Below are 21554 nucleotides of genomic sequence, written 5' to 3'. Positions count from 1 at the left end.
TACCTATATATACAGGGCGGGACCTCATTAATGGTTATAATCGAATTATTTAAATAAGCTACGTGAAGTCAGATCCCCGGATAAGGCGGGTCATACCAGAAGAGTTATCTAGGTTAGGTATTATCATATCCTCATCGCGATGAAGTGGATTACATAACTTCTCAGCTCTAGAGTTTTTTTGGGCTAGAACGAAATCCACCCATTTCTCCCAGAAATCACCTAATCCCAGATTTCGTTACAGTATAGTCTCTCCAAATGGTTAAACACAGACCAAAGTCCGATGAATGCTTTAATATTGGCTTGTCCTAAATCCCTAGGTTAGGTACCTAATCTATACTATTTCATACCCAGGTATTCGTCTTATTAATAGCTTTCGGGTGGATCTTAGTATGCCTGACCCCATCCAACGATCTGCTTGCGATAGATGTCACGGACAGAAACTAAGGTGCATGAGAAGTGCGTCTGGAGGTGCCTGTGTCCGTTGTACTAGAGCGAGAGCAATCTGTACCTGGAGCCCGTCGCTTCGCAGTAAAAGGGGGTTGAAACCCAAGGCGATGAATGACCATCACGATGATCGGCACAGCTCCGTCAACAGAGAGGATAATCTCGACTCAGTCAAAACTACTGAAAACGGCCCTCCGCACTCTACCTCTGCTACTCCCGGCCCTATTTGCCAACTTTCTCTTTCTGATATGAATTTTAGCCTTGGTAGCGACCTCTTCCAGTGCGACTCGGCGTTATGGCAGACACCCCTTATCGAGGACTCTACCTCCGGTTCTTCGCCAACCCTTGTCACATCTACAAGCCCGCCTTTGTCACAGGTACCATCACAAGATGCTTCTAATACTTGGCAAGATCGATTCAATCAGGAGTGGGCCATGCTGTCTACCGAACAACAATCTCCTCTTAAGAATGATAGTCCAGCGGGAAAGCAAGATCCCTTGCGGGATGATGTGCAAGAACCTCTTTGCTTGCCATTGGATATTATCCAGAGCCTCTCTGATTTGAACGTTGAAACATTCTCACTTTCCTCTACCATTCCTAAACCTCCGATCTCTACATCCCAGCCATTGAGTTGGAAGGATAAGGACTTCGCCATAGACAAAACATTCCAATTATCCCAGAGGTTCATCGAGGCGCTTGACAAGTTATATCCCCGTCAGCCAGGAGGTTCGGCTCAGGATTCTATCACGTCTCCTATCCGTGAGTCTAGCACCAGTCGACTTGCTTCATTCGATCAGGCATCTTTTCTATTAGTTCTCTCTTGTTATCAGAGACTAATCGAAATTTATAACGACATCTTCGGCAACATGCAAGCTTGCTTGGATCGCTCCTCGGTCACGGCACCCGAGGATTATGTTCGGATGCCCGATGTGAAGGTCGGATCTTTCTCCCTACCAAACTCTTCAGCCCTTCAAATCACTCTGGTATTGCAACTGGCTAGGCATCTCCTGCAGCGGATGAGTTTCATCATCAAGATCCTTAATCCATCCCCAATTACCGATAGCGATAACATAAACGATTTGATGGCACCAACATTCAAGGCAGTCGCTACTAGAGAGACTGATTTGATTGAAAGAATAAATCTTTTGAGGAGTACACTTGTCTCGTTAGATATCTTATAAACTGGTAGAGGTACCGCATTGCACAACACCCTCTCACGACTATCTAAGTTACCTCTTCCACGGAAGGCACGAGGTAATATACCCTTAAGGAAAGAGAGTAGATAGGTGTTATGTTATTGATATCCACGTCGAGTAAGGTCTTTTTAGGCTTAAGCTACCTAGAGATTTTAAAGAATAAGCCCCGAAAAGTCATCAATTAGCATACCTAGGTAACGGTATTCGTCCGCAATGATCTATCACGAGTGCTTTAAAACCATCCTCATCATAAATCGATCGGTATAACCTACCTAACAAGTACAAAGTACACAACGAAAGTTGGCCTAATTTTCGCAATGATAAGTGACTGTTAGTATCTATTCATCACACATCCATAATTAGGGGCGGTTATTCAATGAAGTTCAAACTATATTGGCCATTAGTCCTTAATAAATAGTAAATGGCCTAATATGATCCGGACTCCGTGCCGAATAAATCCTTTGAGGGTTAAACTTAATCTTACCCTGGAAAGCTTGATCCTACCGGCGGCAACAAGGTACATGAGCTTAAGGTAGAATGCTGACATGCACCGGGCCCAGAGTTTAACTAGGTATCCCTGTCCAATCAAGAAAATCAGGTCTAACAGAAAGGGTAGTTCGTACACCGAAGACGGGGGTTTGCATCCTTCTTGTGGCGTTATGCGGATGTAAGAACTGGCGGAACTGGACTGTGATACTGAAGATCTAACTAAGATCTAAGAGTAATAACGGTTATATGCCGATGAGGCTGAACCTGTGGAACGTACTTGGGAGTCTCTTTACTATATCAATGTACATCGTTTATTTCCTAACATCTTGAAGGCTGTCGGAAAGACTGGCTTCGGGGATTTGGTGGCTGAATAACGTGGTGTTCGTGCCCCTTTGACGAGCCTTAAGTAAAGCTAACCAACCCTGCTTTGTATGGCATCCAGCTGCATTTTACAATGCCCTGGAACGGTTTAGGAGGTATTAACTGAGAAAGGATACATACACCACGATGCTGATTTAAAGCCTATTAAAATCATCATGGACTTATCTCGTCATATCCCATTGTCTTGCATCATACTCCACTGTATATTCATACTTACCACCCTCACCTATTTATAATCGTTAAGTTATGGCCCGGAAGACTGGTAGCATGTCCCATCAAGCTTTGTTAGACCTATCAATGTGCTGGACCAAGATATTGGTGAGAGTCGGGCCGTCTTGGCGACCCTCGCTACTCCTGCGTGAACGGACATGGGATAAATGCTTCCCCACTAAAGGTTTTGAGAGGGATCGAAGCGACTGGTCTCTCAGACCCCCAACATCCGAGCACTTATGTACCATAAAAAATTTAGTGCCTTGCTTCCTTATACGGCCCCTCCAAATTTCAGCTTTGGGTAAGATAGGTACGTTATGGGTAGCATTATTGCGTATCGCATGAAAGTAACCCATCTTACCTTAGGATGTAGGTAAGTAGCACGTGGTCCTGCGTAGGTCTTTCAAATTCGTATGCAAAAGGCTAGGTAGTTCAGTTGCTACGTACTTCGTAGTATTAGGATCGCTAGTGGCCTCGGTTCAAGTGAATCCTTCGGATGAATGAGGAGACGACGAATTTCTCTAGTTGTGCCGCGGTTTTGGAACATTCAAAGACATGGTCTTAATTATTATTCTACTCATTTCCACTTATTGGCTAGAAATATCTTACTGTGGTATTACCTATGTAGCGCACTATGTACATGTGTAGGCATTTCAATCTACTTAAGTCAACCAGTGACATCGTAAGGAACTGGGCTATCCAGATACCCTTGCATTAACTACCTTGTATACATACATGTGGCAGCCTACCTAAGTACACGATCCATCTAGGCCATCCGTAATTTCACGTGTATGGGTACTCCCCCACGGTCTGACTGGCATTAGTTCCATGTAGTTCCCGCCTTCATCCGTGTAGATCCCTAGGTCCCCTGCATCCTTAGTCCTTCGTGACCAGCTCTAATTCTCTAAGCGGAGACTATCATAGAGAATGTGATTATCTAAACCAAAGGAGGGTGGCAGAGATAAAAATAAGTAAGAAAAAAAAACCTTTCCAACAGACGCATGGAATATCAGAGGCTACCTATGAGCTGGCCTCGTTGGCTATGCAGTGCAACACATATATTCTCATATAGATGATCCTGTCGCAATACTGTTCCTCAAATAAGCTAATGGGGCCAACTGCCGCGGATATCCATGGTTCGATCGCAAATCTGCGCCACCCGTCAGCATCGTTAGAGCCAGTGGTTGGCCGCTTGGCGTTTCTACTCCCTGATCATATTTATCCTAGAAAATACATACGCACGGAGCGCGCGCGAATCAAGGCCACTTTCTTTCCCCAGGTCTTTTCAAACTCCATAGCTCATAATCTTAATACACATCGTCGCGCGGGAAACGCTGGGGCTTCTCAGCCCTACCAATGTCCGGCCCGCTGCTATTCTTCGACGGCCTATCCTGAGATATATCATCTCGCGTCCATAGGGCCGCCGGCATCTGGTTCTTGAAGATGCCGTCGGTTTTCCGTCGCGCCGCCGTGGATGCCGCGCCCTCGCCGCCGACTGGGATCGTCGTTACAGACTCGGATATGAACCCTATCCTACAGATGATCACTTGGCTACTGATCGCGTTGACATCGCTTATGCTTTGCTTCCGCTTTTTGACGAAGTTTTTCCTGAAAACGAACCAACGGTTTGGATGGGAAGAGGCGCTCATCGCCTTGGCATTTGTACGTTAACTTACGTCTCAACGAGAGTATAGCTTTCAGTTGGATTAACATTGTGATAACCAGTTCGCTGGTCTCGGCGAATCCGTGACGCTCCTCGTCCCCGAGGGGAAAATATTTGGAAAAGCGCGAAGTCTCATTTCCGACGATGAATTTACAGCAGGTCTTAAAGTATGCATCTATCGCGAAACGTGTCGGCTTAATATCGAAGCTAATTGCGCATATTCAGGTGCAATACGCCGGGCAATTATTATATATCCTCGCCCTCGGACTTGCGAAGCTCTCGGTTTGCATAGGGTTATCTGCCTTGTCCCCGGAATCGGGACACCGTCGCCTCACGTCTGTCTTCATTGTTACCGTCATAATCTGGTTGCTAGTAGCCTTCGTCGGAACGGCTTTTCAGTGCGGGAGCCACGGTCCATGGGAAAGCAACGACTCCAGCTGCATCGATAGGGTAAGAGATAAGCTGATAGGTGCTGGAGAATCTATACTGAAGACTTATTGCTAATGAATCATATAGATAGCATTTTTAGAATACGTGGACATCACGAATATTCTAACGGACGCTTCACTCATAGCTCTTCCGGCAATCGTCATATATCCGCTCAAACTTTCGGCTAGGACACGAATCATAGCTCTTAGCTTCTTCTCCGTGAGGATATTGTTAGTTTTACTCGTATCTTTTATGGCCTTCGTTTACGCATCTCTAACAAGTTTTAAGTGCTATTGCAGCGACGGTTTGCCAACTCATCTATCTTCCCCGCCTTGCCGAAGACGATTATACGCTCCGAGGATTTCCATACTACCTTAGCATGCAATTCGTCCAATTCGCAAGTATATCGGCCGCCTGTGCTGCTTACTTCTGGCCCTTCCTCCGATCGCTACGAAGCGGATTCATATCAGCCAACAACAGAGCCTTGACTTCTGACTTCGCGCTCGCCAAGCTGCGTGTCACTCCTCCTAGCGGCGCAAATACATCTGACCTAGGGTCAGGGGGCTCCTCTCAAAATAGGGATCGAAGTAATTACATTAAAATCACTACCGACAATACGGTAACTACGGCTGCGAGACCGCATGAACAACCACGACAAAAGCATTTCGGAAGCGAGAGATATTTGAGGGATTGGTGATAGGAGCAAGGAAGCAACTGTATGGTATTAATTCTTAATCACTATGGGCAATTTTATGCTATGGATCACCAGCACGGGTGAAACCATGAGGCGTCATCATAATCCGAGGCGTCACCTGGATCGAGCGGAAGGATCCGAATTAAAAGGTGCACGATCACCCCGCCCGCGTTCTATCCGCCTAAGTCGTACCAGTCACATATGGGCATAGGAATTCCTCGAAAGCAAGGTATCTTGTCTCGACCGACCGCCTAATACGTGAGATATTACGTCACCAAGTTTCCCAGGCGCTCTGTACGCGGTATATAGGTATACTACAGATTGCGGCGGCTCTATATTCAGTTAGATCTATCGGCCACTGAGTCACCTAGAGGCACGAAGGCGTCCTTAGACGTATTGTCTGAACCATAAACTTCTCGCTGGGACGGGTGGGCAGGCAATGGGCCCAGAGCATGGCCTGCTACCGACACATGCTTGCGCAGGATGGTATCTCAACCGGACTTCTCATAGGCCGTCCAGATTCTTAAACCAACTACGGTATCTGGTGTGGGAATGGCGAGTATCAGAGTCGATCAAAGGATTCAGGATCGTGTATTCCCGAAGCGCGGTAAAGCATATCCGGGAAATTATTCACCCTGAAGACAGATAGGGCTCTGGAATATTGGGTGAATAGGGAGGTTCCCGTGAATGATGAATATAATCTCGGAGATGAATGATGACCCGAATATAACGGCAGATAGGTTAGGTAGGTACCTACTGATGAAGGAACCGTATTTGGACCAATTGTTTAGGCTAACCGGTGCCTTGTACATAAATGCTAACTACCTAAAATACTCTTTCTCGGGGAGTAGACACTGATGATACGATACATAAATTGACCAGTGTATTGTTATTGCCTATTGATTCCTTGAGTAGTATCTTACTCTTCTAAATTTAATCATTGTAAATGACCTTATATAACTGAGTTACCTTTCTTAGTCAATACTACAAGTTTTGGTTTTGCTTGTAGGTATATACAGGCGCTTTCCAAGTTAGTGATGAAATAATAGTAGCATCCGCTACTAATTGCTAGGTAGTCCTAACGGAAGGTATTGAAACTATAGAAGAGATGAAAGTTGCGAAATTTCATTCTTGGTAAATGCGAGCCTCTTTGGCGTAATTATTGCCTGGCTTGCATAGAATCCCATTAGACATGATCATCTGAGTATGCCCAGTGCCACGCGATCTAGCTTAGTAGTAACCTAGGTAGACTATGTATTTTCGCACAATGCTACATCACTTTCCATCGTGATTACGTATAATCCTAAAAGAAGTAATAAAATAGAAAGACCTGAACTTTTCCTCACTCTAGTATCGAACGATCCAGGTCACATATGACCGCGATTATGCAACTCCAAAATTCTTGTGTTATTTTTATCCCGTTAGTTAGGTCATGATCCGCGGCCATTGCCGAGCGTATACATCTCCGCCTTATAGTTTTTCGCCTACATAATATGCTGATATAGTTACCTACTTATTCAAACTACGGCATAGCCCTGCGTGTTAAGTGGTTTAACTAGGACACGTGTAGTTGTACGCGATCACATACCACGCATATCGTATGGCTTTTGTACAACTACAGTAGCACTCTCGGTTCCGACAGAAGGGCAGTCTGGGGTAGGTAGTCTGGATATGTAACGATTTCAATTCTCACGTCGTAGCTGTTTCTAATCTATCGCCTAGGAAGGTGGTCTTGTGATGAGGCGAGCGTACATTGGGAAAGCAACTCTACTGTTGCGTGAAGAACTATGAACTTGTCTTAGATGCGAAGCTTGCCTAGGAATGGTGTTTATTTTCTGCAGATTCCCGTAGTATGCTAACTGTTAGCATGGTTTCGGACGTAGACCTTGTTATCGCTTCTTTTATGAGATTCTCTTACAGTTATCGTCTAGTTAGAAGCTCTTGTGGTTTCTTTAGTCTTTGAAACGTAAACGAACAATTAAGAAGGGTCACATTTAAAGGTATCTAATAAAATTATTAAAACCTCGAACTGAATACTAGGATCGAGACTACTGAGGATTAGGTAGTTAATTGATATGTTGGCCTCAAATGACTCTATTATGAATTGCGTAGAGGCGGGAGCTGGATTATTGCAAGTATCTGGCGTATATTCACTAGTTCAATCCACATCTGGCGACTCCAGGTTAAAATCTTGAGTGACTTCCTCCTTCTCGTTACTCTTTTGCTCATACTGCTTTGCATCCAACCCTGAAGGGTTTTCTTTGGATTCGGTATCCTCTGAGCCCCCAGCAGATGGCTCCTCCTTTTTAGAAGGCCTAACACGCATCTCTACGCGTAAGAGTTCTATATCTAGTACTAGGGTATCACTCTTTACTTTTGACTTCAGATTATCCTCGTCAACGTCAAAGTACAATGCCCAAAAGTCGCCCTCCTTGACGGCAAGGAAACCTTCCCATCCAGAAAATGTCAACCTGCGGTCTTGTCGAGAGCAATCGAAAGGCCCGGGCCAATTGGGCTGTGCCGATGGACGAGTGCCGAACTTGATCTCATATGTATTTCGATCGATATATATCCAATTCATGATTGGTGGCTCGTCGCAGATCGTCGACACGAGGCCAGAGTACTTGGAATCAGGATACGGAAGGAAATATCCAGCAAACGGATGGCCGAAGGCCTGGTCATAGTCGGTGCCTGTATCAATGTATAGCTACCGGAGACTTGTTAACTTGAGTACCTGATGTTTTGTTGAAAATGGCTTGGAAGCCGTTCACCTTGTCACCAGACAGGACTACACGTCTCCCTTCCAGTATAGGACTGTATTGGGACGACTTAGGGCACCGCACTATCAGATTATTCTTTCGACTTCGATGTTCCTTTCTCTTGGAATCCGACTGAATCTGTCGAATGGCTTCGGAAGTGCCTACGACAGCAGAGAAAGCGACGAGAAATGTGAGGGGTTGAGACATAGTTGCTATTCTGATTGAGCGTTTCACGGCGTTAAACCAAATTCAATTGAACGCGGGGTATATATGCTCTCATTGAGTTCATATCTATGTTCGTGGATAGCCGAAACGATAGCCCTGCCGGTAGGACCTGCGTATCTGTGCGAGGCGATACAGCAGATCTCCTAATGATCTTTGCCCGCCCACGGAAGTATTGATACCCAACCGCTATGCTACTCGGGAGTAACCTGAGCTGGGTTCATGTGTTCGGTGCTCTAACGATGCACCTTGTATTGAAAGGAAAAGAGGCACAACGCCAATGCTAGTATTAGACGTCTTTAAAGATTTCCGGACTTGCCCCCGCTTCCTCCGTGTCGTCACAGAACGGCCTCGACAGTGAACTGTCATGCATTGCAGGTGCCGAAGTGTGACTTTCAAAGCCCATTTTCTCCTAAATCGTATGATTAGTAGGCATACACGGTCTTCTCCATTGCTAGGGCAGGCCTATCCTCTTGTCGGGATTACGAATAGAGGATCTAGGATACGACGACCAACACGTTAGGATCTCATGAGGCTTGGATGACTTTACGGAGGTGAGTTCGCACAGCACTCGTCATGGTTCAGAATCTAACCGATATACGATGATATTGTAGCTCACCTTTCAGTCACTACAGTCTGCGGCTATACATAATTGCAACTTTGAAAAGATTGAAGATGTGTATAAAAGCTTCTTCCAGTCTCTTGTGACGAGTAATATTTGTCTTGAAGAAGCAGACAGTTTATAGCTCTTAGAAGAGAATTTGGAGTGCCCAGAATATTTACCTGGCAGCAATTAGTTCACCTTCTACCTAATTTCAACTCCATCCGCTCTATTTCTGTCGTCAAGACTTGCCCGGTGAACTTCTTAATACCACATTTGGAGATAATACACTTCCCTGTCAAAAGGGGATAGAGTAGGTTGTCTCCTAAGTCACAGGCTAACCTCCCAACCGCTAACAATTTCTAAGAATCAACCGCTACAAACTACAGAGAATCATCATGTCTTCGTCAGTGATTCTAACCCGTATAGCAAGTATCTTTGGATTAACATTTATTCATTTATAGGACTGGAGGTCCCGTCACCACCGGTGGAAACTCGCTCACTGGAGCGGAACGACAAGCCGGTGGAGCTTTGAAGCATAGTCTCCCCATGCCAGGACTATCCGGCAGTGCTAACGGGCCAGTTGGTATGATATTTATCCCAGAAATCCAGCTGTAGATAACACCGCCTATTATTGTGCTAATATTATCACACTAGGCAACCTGCTCAAGGGCCCCGTTGACGAGTCCGGTAAGCTCAAGGATGCTGCCCTCTTGGTCGGAATAAAGCTAGATCTAGAGGCTGAAGTACACGCTACGGCTAGGGTCCGTGGTGATATTGTGGTTGGGCTATATTGAAGCAGAGTTTGGCAACGAGATATGGCATGGCGACGTTAGAATGGGTTACCGAGTCGTCTGTCAGGGTATCAAATTCTATTGCCTTTCGGACTGTCAGCACACTTCGGCAGCTTACTTATCTGTCATCAACATACGCTTCTGGGCCGTTGGACCTAAAGGTTTCCTAGTCACGACTACTACGTCATTCGCATTCACGTTCACTTGAAGTTTTTGAGTCGGGTTACTTCTATGATAGTCCATGTCACTCCTTTAATATAAAATTTTCGAAATTCTCACTACGGTCGTTTCATGATGAATAGATGATATATGCGTGAGTTTTGGCGATAACGCGATAGACTTCTTCAGGGTAACGGACTTGAAGAAAGACACGATGGTTCTCGAAACGTGTAGATGTAGGCATGGCCTAACATTCAGAGTAATTAGATTAGAATCTTTTGAAGCGGAAAAAGGAAGAAAGAAAACCCCCCCTAGGTCTAGGAAGTAGTTAAGAAGCTACAGAGTACCTAGTAAATATAAAATAAAACGAACATACTACGGAAGTCACGAGCACAGCGATAGATGCTTCTAGTAGTATATTCGGAGTTAAGGTTCTCGCCTCTGTTGGTGGCATAGACTCCAATTAGATGTCGTGTACCTCGATGTCTGTCTGCCAAGACCTTGAGGCGTATTGCTCCTAATATTTATGCATCATCGGCGAGCGTCAACTAAATAATAGAATTAAGCAGCTATCAATCTTTAAACTTTCGCATATCTGATACTTATACTGTTTCTCAGCCGCTATGCCTAATTGCGAGCGCGAGCCATGTCTTCAGACAAAGATGCTGTCCAAAGCCCACCTCAAACTCTCCCGGACGTGTCGAAGAGCGAGGACATAGTTGAGAACGAGAATCAATACGCAAATCAATCCTCAAAATATGATAACTGAAATAATAGCAGCGCGAGGTATGTTAGTCTGGTCGATGTCGATGATACAACGGTTTTCTACAACCTCAGCAAGGAAACAGTGGGTCCCTTGACCCCTGAAATCGAATCGAAAATCGTTCACAAGAACTTCAAATTCATATATCCACTTCAGACGAGGTAGTTTAGCTGTAGTTTAGGCAGTCTAGCTAACTAAGGTAACTGGGAAGTCATGTTTTCTCGAGTTTCTGCCGCCATAGTCTCCATGGTAGGTCACAATAGACGTCGTAGAAGTAGGATGGCCTCTTCCTATACACCAGGTACATGTGGCGGTGTACGTACACAAGCTAGTCGCCTACTGCGACCCACGACACCCCGCAGGCATATATCACCGTATCATGCCAGCCAATTACATTGACTTTAAACCCTCTCGTATCTATCTCTGTCGGATAGACGGACACTCTAAAGTTTGCATCGTTAGACACGTCGGCTGAGCACATCCCAGTCGTCACATTTGGGACAGATTTGAACTCTTTTTCAAACCAGATTCGCGCTTTGGTGTCGTTCGAAGGATAATCCGATGAGCGAACCTCTCCCGTGTTCCACAAACCGCATTCAACTCGAGGTCCCCGAGCGGATGCCAACTCGGAGAGCTCATCAACTTTTCGGGATAAAGCTGCAAGTTGGGCCGTCAAATCGGCTATGGTATCGTTAGGCTTTTCGGTCTTTTTTTCCTTGATTGGTTCTGTGCTGCTCGGCTCGGACCCTTCTGCTCCTGTAGTTCCAGAGTTCGACCCGTTGTTGCCGAAAACGTTGACCGTCACTTGAGGGCGGAAGAGAATACGCTTCTCTTCGCCCTGATTCTTGCCATCTTTGTGAAATTCTCCTTGGTATAGATCTTCGTGGTCGACTGACACAAATTGGCCATCTGCACCCACGGTTACGTAGTCGTCAGGCCATGTTAATTGAATCTGCTGCGAAGCATTTGGCGGTGTCGCTGCCTGCTTTTTCCGAAAGGACAAGCCTGCCATCTTGTTCATCTGAGTAGATAGTAGGTATTAGGAAGATCCTTGGCTGTAATCCTCAATACATGTTAGCTTAGATGTTCCACAATCTCATAATCTCTTTGCGTTAGGTACCTAGTGTAGTTTTTAGTGTGAAGCTTAGGTATGGTTGTGGATTTCAACTAATCTATGTGAGGTATGGTGCGGGGAAAGTTGAGCTTAAAAATACCTAAACGAGGGAAACGCGCAAGGGCCACATTGGGTACCCGGGTGCCTAATCTAGGTACATGCAAACAGAAAGATACCTCTATCGAATAGGTAACTAACCGTGAAATATTATGTTGGTATACGGAATACCAGTTATTTCGATGGCTTTCTTGCACAAACTCCGAGGCGGGGGAGTAAAGAAACCGAAGGAAGGGAGTTGGCAAAACTACCTACCTTTTAACTTACAAACATTGAAGCAAGATGCAAGACATATGTCGATGAGATTCTAAATCAATACATGAGAAAATACAATTCAATAATTAGATGATAGGTAACACCTTTATGCGGATTCGGGAGTTAAACCACATGTTTATTAGTCTTTAAAGGCTCAAACTAATAATAGTAGAACTACAATTCCACCTTGACGCGTAGTACTTCCACATTAACTCAGAAATAGTCACGGACCTTATCTTCGCAATAATCGCAAAACTCCTTTGCTTTTCCAGAGCCCCCGTCTTCTCTCTGTTTCGGTGCGTCTAGCAAGTCCTGTCTGATGTCATTCTCCTTCGCAATTCTCCCAAAAGGCATGATATAGCACCCATTTGTCTTCAAGCTTATATCCTTTGACAGCCCAGCGTGATGCCCCGTATACGCTGTCATCTTTGGTGCATAGAGCAAAGGCCATGCGAAAAAGTAGAGGGACGGTGTATGTCGGAAGAGGTTCGAGTAAGCAGAGCCGGGCGGCTCAGTAGAGGCGGTCTCTTCTATCAAGGGTAGAAGCAGTCGCGTAAACAAGAATGGTCCAAGGCAATTAGTTGCCAGTTGTACACGCGACCATGGTTCTTATAGAGCATCTTCGCAAGCTCGAGTCCTATCCTCGAGTACCCGCCGGTGATGAGAAATACTTTGCCATTTTGGGGACCCACGTTGCCTTCTATGAAGGTCGGCTTAGGGGGGGAAAACCTGAGACTATTGTGCGCCCATTATATGAAATCACCGAAAACAGACTTGTGCTTTCAATTTATAGGACGATAGAATCGTGTGTAAAATAGGTTGTTTCTACTCGTCTTGGGAAGTTTTGATTTCAATGCAAGGTTAGGTAGGAAGGGACCAAATTCGTGCAAGCTCTAGCATCCAGGTTGGTAACTTATCACTTTGGGGTTGTTGGAAGATGGACACCTTGTACGACATGACTTATCTGCAAACAATGCCTTAAGTACTAATGAAATATATAAGAGTCGATACAGTCTTGGCTAGGTTAATATCAATATAGTTGTATTCTCACAAGTAACAGGTTAAGGTGATTGGTCAAAAATCAATTCCAATCACGCGTAATGCACTCGTGCCTGGGTTTAGGAAATCTTTGAGATAAAAAGGTCGTGGCACTTTTAAAATATGAATACTTCGTATGAAGTACAGCCTGATGCTATCGTAAAAACCAATAGAAATAAAGCACGCATAGACTGACACTGACATCATATTGGCCTGATGTAGCTCAGCGACCGGGGAATGACCCCACGAATAAGCGACGCTTCAATTCTAATAAGGCTTTTTATCCGCGGGGTCAGCCCAGACCGAATGCGCCCGACACGATGGTTCGATGGTCCCACACGATGTCAGCCCATCATCGCCCATCATCACCCATCATCGCTTCATTCCTAGTGTTACAGAAAAAAAAGAATTGGTATTTCTTTTTCCATATTCATTCAGGTGCTTTATAAAATTCGAATTCAGTTTCTTCTGTTTTTATTTAATTCACTGTCGATTGCTATTCTCTCTTACAGCTCAGCTTCTTTATCAAGTAGAACTTTTGCTTCTCCTTAAATACAACTAAATTTAGAGTTATTCAAGCACGAAATTCGGCTTCAAGGATTAACATTCTCCACAATGGGACCCTCAGCACGTCCTCGGCAGCATATCGATCGGAAAGATCTGTATACAAATCTCGAGGCGCGAATACAGTATCTCCACTCATTTATCGATTTCAGTTCGAGTATGAAGCCCAATCTTAACTCTTCACGAATTATTATATTAACAGAGTCCAAGATGATATCGAAGCCTTGGTGACAGGCTCGAGATACATAAAACAGCTTATTCCGGCCATCGTCAATATTGTCTACCAGAAACTTCTGCAGTATGACATTACGACGAGAGCCTTAGCAACCCGGAGTACTAGCTATGAGGGACCGGTGGATGAGAATCTAGACGAAAATAGCCCGCAAATATTACATCGCAAAATGTTCCTGAGGGCGTACCTATCGAAGTTATGTTCAGACCCTAGCACGATGGAATTTTGGGAGTATCTGGACAAAGTAGGGTGAGTGACATACATCTACGCTTGGTCAAATATCAAGATCTCCTAACGATGAATGAATTCTAGTATGATGCATACTGGTCGTGGACGTGAACACCCCCTACACGTCGAATATGTCCATATTGGGGCATGTCTCGCCTTCATCCAAGACACTTTTACAGAGGCGCTTCTTTCGCACCCGCGCCTACGGTCGGACAAGAAGATCGCTCTAGTAAGGGCAATCGGTAAGGTCATCTGGGTCCAGAACGACCTTTTCGCGAAGTGGTATGTGCGCGACGGCGACGAGTTCGCAGATGAGATAGAGAAGCAGATAGTCGAACCGGAAGGATTCCTGCACGGGAAGAAGATATTAGAGGACATCGAGGAGGGCGTTCCATCGTCTCCCTCGTGTCCCTTCACAGGGTTTTCTGCCGCAGCAAAGGCAGACGCATGCAATGGATGTGGGGAGAATGGCGAGAAAGAGAATGGGTGCACATCATCATTACCTATACGAACGCATGTCGAAACGAATTGAAGTTGCACATTACGATCAGCATCATGAATTCGTTTTCTGGCTTCAAGCTCAAGTGGGCTGCAATTAAAGGGCAAGGAACTATGTCATCGGCATACAGTGGCGTCAAAGGATAGTGGGCTTGGTGGAATCACCCGGGCATCATTGTGGCAGCATCATAGCAGCGTAAATATACGTGCTTTCATTATGGGCGCCCAGGTTAAATATGAGTCCCTTCAGTTTCACAGTGTTGCGTGTCATGATATATTGTGTCGCCTTGTGAGTTTATACCAGACGTGAGGAGTGCCCAGCTCCCAAATATTGAGAATTCAAACATAATGAATACCAGAAACTAATACAGACTACCTAATGACACGACAGACGAGAAAACCATAATACCCGAATAATAGAATGAGAAAAGAAATCCCTGAAAAAGAAGGATGTATTCCCCTACCACATACCTCATTTTACCACTTTATCACCATTTTATGTAACGACTTGCTCGATAGCCCTCGTGAGATAACCCTAACGCTCCTTAGCGGGGGAGACGGGAGACCAAGTCCCTTTTAGTGGTCTTCTTTCGACGTCGAGACTTCCATGTCGTCGGACCCGGGTACGTCAACTCATTCTCCTTTTTAACATCAACAACACCCCATTTTTCAGCATATTGCACTCCAAGACCACCGTACCTACGTCCAAGTCTCGAGTGTAGCCTAATCTCTGTGCGCTCACTCGGGCCGCGAAGCCCAGCCGCAGCGACGAAGACCGTCCAGGTTCAAGTCTGCAGCGTTACGTAGACGCCCCTTCTCCTTAGGGTCTGTTCCTGTTATGGCGCGATGCTCGTCCAGGTCACGCAGGACTTCCGCGTGGATGCGCCCGATATCGCGCATGAGGCCGGCCCGTGCGAGCAAGATCGAAATCTTATTGTAAGGGAGAAAAGGGGTTAGACAGGCCCGCCTCTAGTTCACTATAGTTCTTGTGGTCGTCAATAAGTTGATAAGACAGGTAGGCAAGTCCTCGAAACGCAAACTGACAAAGTCGACGCAGGACTCGCGGAATGCGGCAGACACGGTCTGTAATACGCTGCGGCTTGTGGTACCTAGCATTTGCCGTCTTCCAGGTTGGGACCCCGCGGCCGGCAAGCATCTTCGCGAGCCGGTAACCAAAGACTCCCTGATGCCAGTCGTGATAGAAACGCTGCGTGATTGCGAATTGGAAATCGTACTCTGCAACGGCATGCGCATAACCACAGACCTAGAAGTAATCAAGAAATAACACGTGCTAAATCAGGAGAAAAATTATATAACAAGATTCTTTACGGTAGTTTGCAAAGTTCCAATATAAGATTAATATGAACGATAAGCTTTGATGTGATCTCAAGGGATATGCTCCCATGTCAAGTCTCCTTAAGCACTACCAATCAACCCTTCACTGTTCTCAAATATATCATCTAATTCTCAGAAACCGCCCAGTAATATTGGTTCTAGATCAGCGATGCCGCCTAATCAATTCCCGCCATGCAGCGTGAGAAGCCATAGCCCATCCAGCGCATGTCTTGATATCTATAGTAGACAAGACCTAAATCCGGCTAATTCGAGTTTCTTTAGCTGATCCTAACACTGCGGCACGTCCGTGAAGATCTAATGGATCACCACGGCTGTGTCTTAACTACCTAGCCAACAGACTATATGCAACCGATTCCAGTTTGGGTAGTCGTAGCACCGCAATGGCAATGTGTAGCGCCCATAATATTACAGTATGTAACTCTAAGACGGCGGAAACTAGCACGGCCTTTACATTCGTCAGCGAACTTCAGACCTAATCTCGTTTTGCCAGCTGATGGATTAAACCCAATTCCATTAGTTAGAAGGTCCAGGTTAGGCTTCATTGGAGAGTGTGCCATGACGGCAACAGAAACCACCAAGACGATACCGTCAGGATACAGAGGTTAAAACTATGTAGTTAGATGCCGTAGTAAGAGCTGAGACTAAACAATACTACCTACCAGTTAGGTAGCTATAGGATAGGCATTAAATATATAGGGCACTTCAGTGCCTTCTGACTTATGTAGGAGTGGGAGTTGAGATATCTCTTCAATATACTATACTTGGGTTCTATACCAACTAGCTCCCTGTCACTCTGTAGCTGGTATAACATACCAAGTGTGATCTCTGACAGATACATAATATCCAAACACCTGCTTGTCGCATTTTTAGTCATTGTAAACGGGTGATAACGACCGAAACGCACCAGTTGTAAGTTCGGAATAGATGATCGGAACACTATGCGGTTGGCCTTCTAGGAGTTTGTTGTTAACTACCTGTCTAAGTCGCAGTTCCCAGGTTGAGTACATAATCCCGTAAACTTATTAGACTAGTTGTCATTAAAATCGTACAAGTCGTATCATCTAGCTTTCTAATCAATGACAAAAGATCGCTAACACAACACATCTTGAAATTTTTATTGATGTCTACACCTAATGTTACTCCATGTCTATGCTTCTCTAGTGTGTTCTAAACTCTAAAAGGAGTTTATCGTGATTGGCGCTGAACCTTCTAACTCTTTAATAGGCCTATTGAGCCCATTTCATAACTCCAGGGTTGGCCGGGTCGTTTTCCACGTATTGGCAAGTACGGGATGTTTCCCATAATGAACCCATAAATGAATGCTCGTCGCTATGGTAGAGATCACCGAGAAGCGGCTTAATCGCTTCGGTGGCTTCTTCGGCGTAATAGAAAGGGATTCGCCTAATCAATATTAGTTAACTCCGTCTCTAGCAAGTATATTAGGAAAATTGTTTCTACTTACGAGAACAAGTGATGCACAACGTGGGTATCGATAATACCGTGGAAGATGTGGCGGCCAATGAAGCCAAAATCACGATCGACAGTAGCAAGAGCTCCGGCCACGAAAGTCCATCGTTCACCATCATAATGAGGGACGTCCTTGTGCGTATGGTGAAGATAGGTAATAGCAACTGAGTATGATGTTAGCTGGTGCTCGAACTGTCTTATCTTGCAATCCATAACCTACCTAGCCAATGGTTCACCCAGAGATACGGAACTCCATATAAGAGGAACACGGTTTGCCAACCAAGAGCCAAGGAGCTGTAGTAGAGGCCTGCAGCTACAAGTGCAAGGCCCAAATCCGAAATAAGAACGTAGAGAGCTTCCTGAGGGCGGAATACTCCGCTAAAGGGATCAAAGTGGCTGCGCCTCCACCATTTGGCCTCTAAGTTCTGCATGCTATCATTCCCAGCCGTTACGTTGAGAAGCATATATACCTGCCACCCTCCTAGTTGCTGACCGAGTAAGCGAATCAGATTCACCAGAGGCGCATCCTCTAGAACTTCGGAGTTGACGAAAGAACTCAAAGCATCTCCTAGCGATTGAACAAACCAGGAGGGCTTCGTCTGCGGAACGAAAGCCATATCCTTCTGCATATGGCCGGTGAAGCGGTGATGCCGAGCGTGTGAGAACTTCCACGAGAAGTAAGGCACACCCAAAGCGCAGTGCAAAACCCAGCCAACTGTGTCATTGAGACCTCGATGGACCGAGAAAGCGCCGTGCCCGCACTCATGCGCTAAGATCCAGAGGCCGACACCGACAAGACCTTGGAGAAATCCGTAGACAACCCACAAAGAAGTACGGTAGGCTGGATTAGATACAGAAGGGATGTACGTCAAGGCCCCGTAGGTAAGTACGGCGGCCATCACGAGATCCCGCGCAACGTAGGATAACGATCTCCATGTTGAAGGCTGGAAACAGTGAGGAGGAATAGCCTTTCGGATAGTGTTGATGTCTGGCAACGCCGGCTGCTCTGCTTTAGTTGTCTGTCTTAAAATATTAGCATCGAGTCTTCCATCTGTTGGGTATCTTCACATACCAACTGCACTACACGAGGCCTCGCGACAGGCGCTTCAGTCTGAGTAGTAACTGTCGACATAATGGATCTGCCTTAAGCCGATGGCAGTATGGACCAGCTTAAGCGAGATTTCAGTATTCCCAGCTGAAGACTCCTCGAATGACCTTGAATGACCTGCAATTCACCTGTCTCTAGAGAACATAGGTAGAAGGAAAGAAGAAATTCAGGGTCTCGTATCCGCGTTTTGAATGTTTGCGAAAATTTTCGCCGGGGCAAGATTATTGTTAGTGGTATTGCCCTTTAACCCCATATGTAGCCTAGGGTTAAGAAAAAGGGGGCTTGCTTGCCCTTTGAATAATAAATACTCCACTAAACCTTTTACAAGTTACACGTGGGGGTCTGGGGCGCAAATCTTCGTTGAGATGAGCCTCAACACAGTTCTGCGTCCGCTTCAGAATGGATAGGGGTCCTGGGGTTTGGATCTTGGAAGCGGGTCTAGCTTAACATCTAAATCTGGTCCTTAGTTTGCACGGTTCGTACGTTGGTAGAAGTCATGAACACTAGCCCTAATTTATCCAATTTCCCCTTTTAGATCCAGGGGCCTCAAGAGAGCCATCCCTGTTCCACGGTTTTAGAAAGCATGTGTCAAGGCTTCTAACCAATAGAATATCGTTTAAAAAAACCGAGGTGGATATATCAAGACCCTTGTTACACCACTCTGGTTATTAAGATAAACACATGAAAATTCCTGCAAACGGATGGTCAAAATACCTAGATCCCATTCATCTCTCCATTTAAAAATTTACACGTGTCTGCCCAATATGTTGCAGTATTATTTATCAAAATAATAATGGTAATAATAATGTTGTCTCGTTCAAACGAATGTAAAGCGAATCAGTCCATTCATTAGTAGAATGACAATGAGCTTTATACATCGAAAAAGCCAGGAGTGAGGAGCCATATGGGCTTCCAATATACACTAAAGCTACCTAAGGCATTCCCTTGACCGCTATCTCTACTAGGTAGCCTATAGAAACAGTCTGTCGTTTAAAAGGCGACCTGATGAATGTGACTTTATGGGCTTAAGTATCATTTACACCTAACAATTCCCTCAAAACTTGTGGGCATCAGGGGCGAAAGTATAAGGGTTTCATGGCTAAAAACTGTTTACTGACTCTTGTCTCAACTATGAAACATTGCAAAGTGTCGGTGGCCATCCCAGTAAAAAAAAAAAATTTAAAAAAAGAAAGCTTTTAAAGGCGGCAGACGAAAGAGGGGGGAAAAAAAGAAATATGAGGCATAGCTTAGTACCTAGAGTAGTTCCGCCAATCAGACTTACTCATGCTTGTTTTGCGTTAGACTATGCTCTTATCATACCTATGCAGATAAAAACAACCAAGATCCATCTAACCCATTACTAGCTCGCTACCAAGGCTTGCTGGCGAGATCCACGGTAAGATACGTTTATTTTTAATGGGGACTTGACTGAGTACCCCTTTTTGATACGCAGAGGCTCAGAGCTAGTGGGCTGTAGCGGGGGGTGAGACCAGATCCCTGCTTATACTCCTCTTCATAAGCCGAGACTAGAACTTTTCCATATCACGATGATCGATTATTGCCGACATGATCTTTGAAAGAATCTTCAATGCCCATCATCGAGACATATCTCAACACTCTCCGAAAGATTAAAACAACGGGCACCGCTGTACCTTCACACGGTGCTTTTAATGGAAACAATATTTTTTTTTATGTTTTCAGTTGAAATTATTGCCAATGGGTCGATATTTTATAACCCCACCGTGCCCTCTCAGTATCTGTCCTGGTTCACCGACTTTACTAGTATTCAATAAGACCCAACCAACTTCTAATATCCACGTCATACGATGCTGGCGCAAGGCATGGGCCTTAGCGACAACGCAATGAGGTTGACTAAACTGGCAGTCAGAGACAATTTAGAGATCATTTGCTAGAATCAATATTTTTGGCCAGTCACCTCGAATGTTTACGCCCTATTCAATATCTACTAAACATGGAGTGCGTCTTCTTAGGTTGAGCCCGACTATAATATCGACGAGAATATATATTAGAGATATCCATTCCGGAAGAAACCATGGGGTTACAATAGACAATATTCAAGCCATGCAATAGGCCTAATAAACCAAGCATGTAGGTTAGTCAGTTGTTAGGCATCAAAAAGGTCCACCAAGGCCAGTTGTTTACTTAGACAAGCTGCTAGTGGATATGCGGTAATTCGGCACGAGCTGAGGCAGGCATTAATAGCTGAGTATTTTTATAGTAATGATTGTGATTGTTGGTTCGGGTGATACGAACCACGGTTGATATAAGAGAATGGCAGATATAACGATTAACTTGTAAAATTTGTACATTTAGTTGCTCAGCCTAGCAAGCTATCTCCAATACCAGTATGAGGCCATATAGTAAAGCTACCGAGGTATAATAGCTCTTGTCTATTTCGCTGTACCTAGCTATTTCATTACGTACTAGACCTCAACAAGCACAAGTTTGTGCACGAAAACAAAGATCATGATAACGAACAAACACCGTTAGCAGTTGACAATAATAACGGATAGCCTCACTAGTAGAGATCTTTTCGCACAAAACGAGCTTCTGGGTTCAGATAACTCGAAGCGCTTTCAAAACACTCTTACTCGGCTTAATAAAACCATTCCCTATGGGTTCAAGCCCATTTGCATAGTTACCCGTAATCCCTTCTCAGAATATAAATGTCGTTCATACATACCTATATAGCGGCATCAGATTGTGCAACACATAAAGCTGACGAAGAGAAAGAACGTGCGCTCGAACGAAGAATATATAAATTCCTTACTCGTGAAAATAAGCGTTCGAAATACCGTCACAACTTAGCACG

At 45.0% G+C, this 21554-nt stretch overlaps 8 protein-coding genes across 8 annotated transcripts; 4 read left to right on the top strand and 4 right to left on the bottom strand.

Annotated features, from left to right (window-relative positions):
* Positions 1 to 224: 224 nt before the first annotated feature.
* Positions 225 to 1996, top strand: F4817DRAFT_367936 (uncharacterized protein). Its single transcript, XM_049307188.1, has one exon. It carries the CDS (start codon positions 390 to 392, stop codon positions 1623 to 1625), a length of 1236 nt encoding a protein of 411 aa, XP_049155709.1. The 5' UTR covers positions 225 to 389; the 3' UTR covers positions 1626 to 1996.
* A 1526-nt stretch (positions 1997 to 3522) lies between these two features.
* On the top strand, positions 3523 to 5727 carry F4817DRAFT_231417 (uncharacterized protein). The gene is made up of 5 exons (XM_049298927.1): positions 3523 to 4382; positions 4446 to 4550; positions 4609 to 4833; positions 4900 to 5042; positions 5101 to 5727. The coding sequence occupies exons 1-5, from the start codon at positions 4164 to 4166 to the stop codon at positions 5507 to 5509; spliced, it is 1101 nt and encodes a 366-aa protein (XP_049155708.1). The 5' UTR covers positions 3523 to 4163; the 3' UTR covers positions 5510 to 5727.
* Positions 5728 to 7664: 1937 nt separating this feature from the next.
* F4817DRAFT_367932 (uncharacterized protein) lies at positions 7665 to 8720 on the bottom strand (the record flags this gene model as incomplete). The annotated part of the gene is made up of 2 exons (XM_049307187.1): positions 8278 to 8720; positions 7665 to 8213 (listed from the first exon to the last, which is right to left on the bottom strand). The coding sequence occupies exons 1-2, from the start codon at positions 8470 to 8472 to the stop codon at positions 7665 to 7667; spliced, it is 744 nt and encodes a 247-aa protein (XP_049155707.1). The 5' UTR covers positions 8473 to 8720.
* Positions 8721 to 9486: 766 nt separating this feature from the next.
* F4817DRAFT_319252 (uncharacterized protein) lies at positions 9487 to 9885 on the top strand (the record flags this gene model as incomplete). The annotated part of the gene is made up of 3 exons (XM_049301035.1): positions 9487 to 9494; positions 9553 to 9674; positions 9746 to 9885. 3 exons carry the CDS (start codon positions 9487 to 9489, stop codon positions 9883 to 9885), a joined length of 270 nt encoding a protein of 89 aa, XP_049155706.1.
* Positions 9886 to 10483: 598 nt separating this feature from the next.
* Positions 10484 to 12017, bottom strand: F4817DRAFT_348080 (uncharacterized protein). Its single transcript, XM_049304641.1, has 2 exons — positions 11925 to 12017; positions 10484 to 11859 (listed from the first exon to the last, which is right to left on the bottom strand). The coding sequence occupies exon 2, from the start codon at positions 11823 to 11825 to the stop codon at positions 11133 to 11135; it is 693 nt and encodes a 230-aa protein (XP_049155705.1). The 5' UTR covers positions 11826 to 11859; positions 11925 to 12017; the 3' UTR covers positions 10484 to 11132.
* Positions 12018 to 13408: 1391 nt separating this feature from the next.
* On the top strand, positions 13409 to 15406 carry F4817DRAFT_348075 (Protoglobin-domain-containing protein). The gene is made up of 3 exons (XM_049304640.1): positions 13409 to 13989; positions 14043 to 14313; positions 14377 to 15406. The coding sequence occupies exons 1-3, from the start codon at positions 13884 to 13886 to the stop codon at positions 14822 to 14824; spliced, it is 825 nt and encodes a 274-aa protein (XP_049155704.1). The 5' UTR covers positions 13409 to 13883; the 3' UTR covers positions 14825 to 15406.
* Positions 15402 to 16114, bottom strand: F4817DRAFT_348074 (uncharacterized protein). Its single transcript, XM_049304639.1, has one exon. It carries the CDS (start codon positions 16042 to 16044, stop codon positions 15760 to 15762), a length of 285 nt encoding a protein of 94 aa, XP_049155703.1. The 5' UTR covers positions 16045 to 16114; the 3' UTR covers positions 15402 to 15759.
* Positions 16115 to 17344: 1230 nt separating this feature from the next.
* On the bottom strand, positions 17345 to 19234 carry F4817DRAFT_231311 (fatty acid desaturase-domain-containing protein). Its single transcript, XM_049298926.1, has 4 exons — positions 18686 to 19234; positions 17834 to 18632; positions 17609 to 17777; positions 17345 to 17547 (listed from the first exon to the last, which is right to left on the bottom strand). The coding sequence occupies exons 1-4, from the start codon at positions 18743 to 18745 to the stop codon at positions 17373 to 17375; spliced, it is 1203 nt and encodes a 400-aa protein (XP_049155702.1). The 5' UTR covers positions 18746 to 19234; the 3' UTR covers positions 17345 to 17372.
* Between the last annotated feature and the right edge of the window lie 2320 nt (positions 19235 to 21554).

Source organism: Daldinia loculata (assembly GCF_022478755.1).
Source record: "Daldinia loculata strain CBS 113971 unplaced genomic scaffold F4817scaffold_57, whole genome shotgun sequence".
Taxonomy (NCBI): Eukaryota; Fungi; Ascomycota; class Sordariomycetes; order Xylariales; family Hypoxylaceae; genus Daldinia; species Daldinia loculata.
This window is presented reverse-complemented; position numbering and strand designations above follow the sequence as displayed.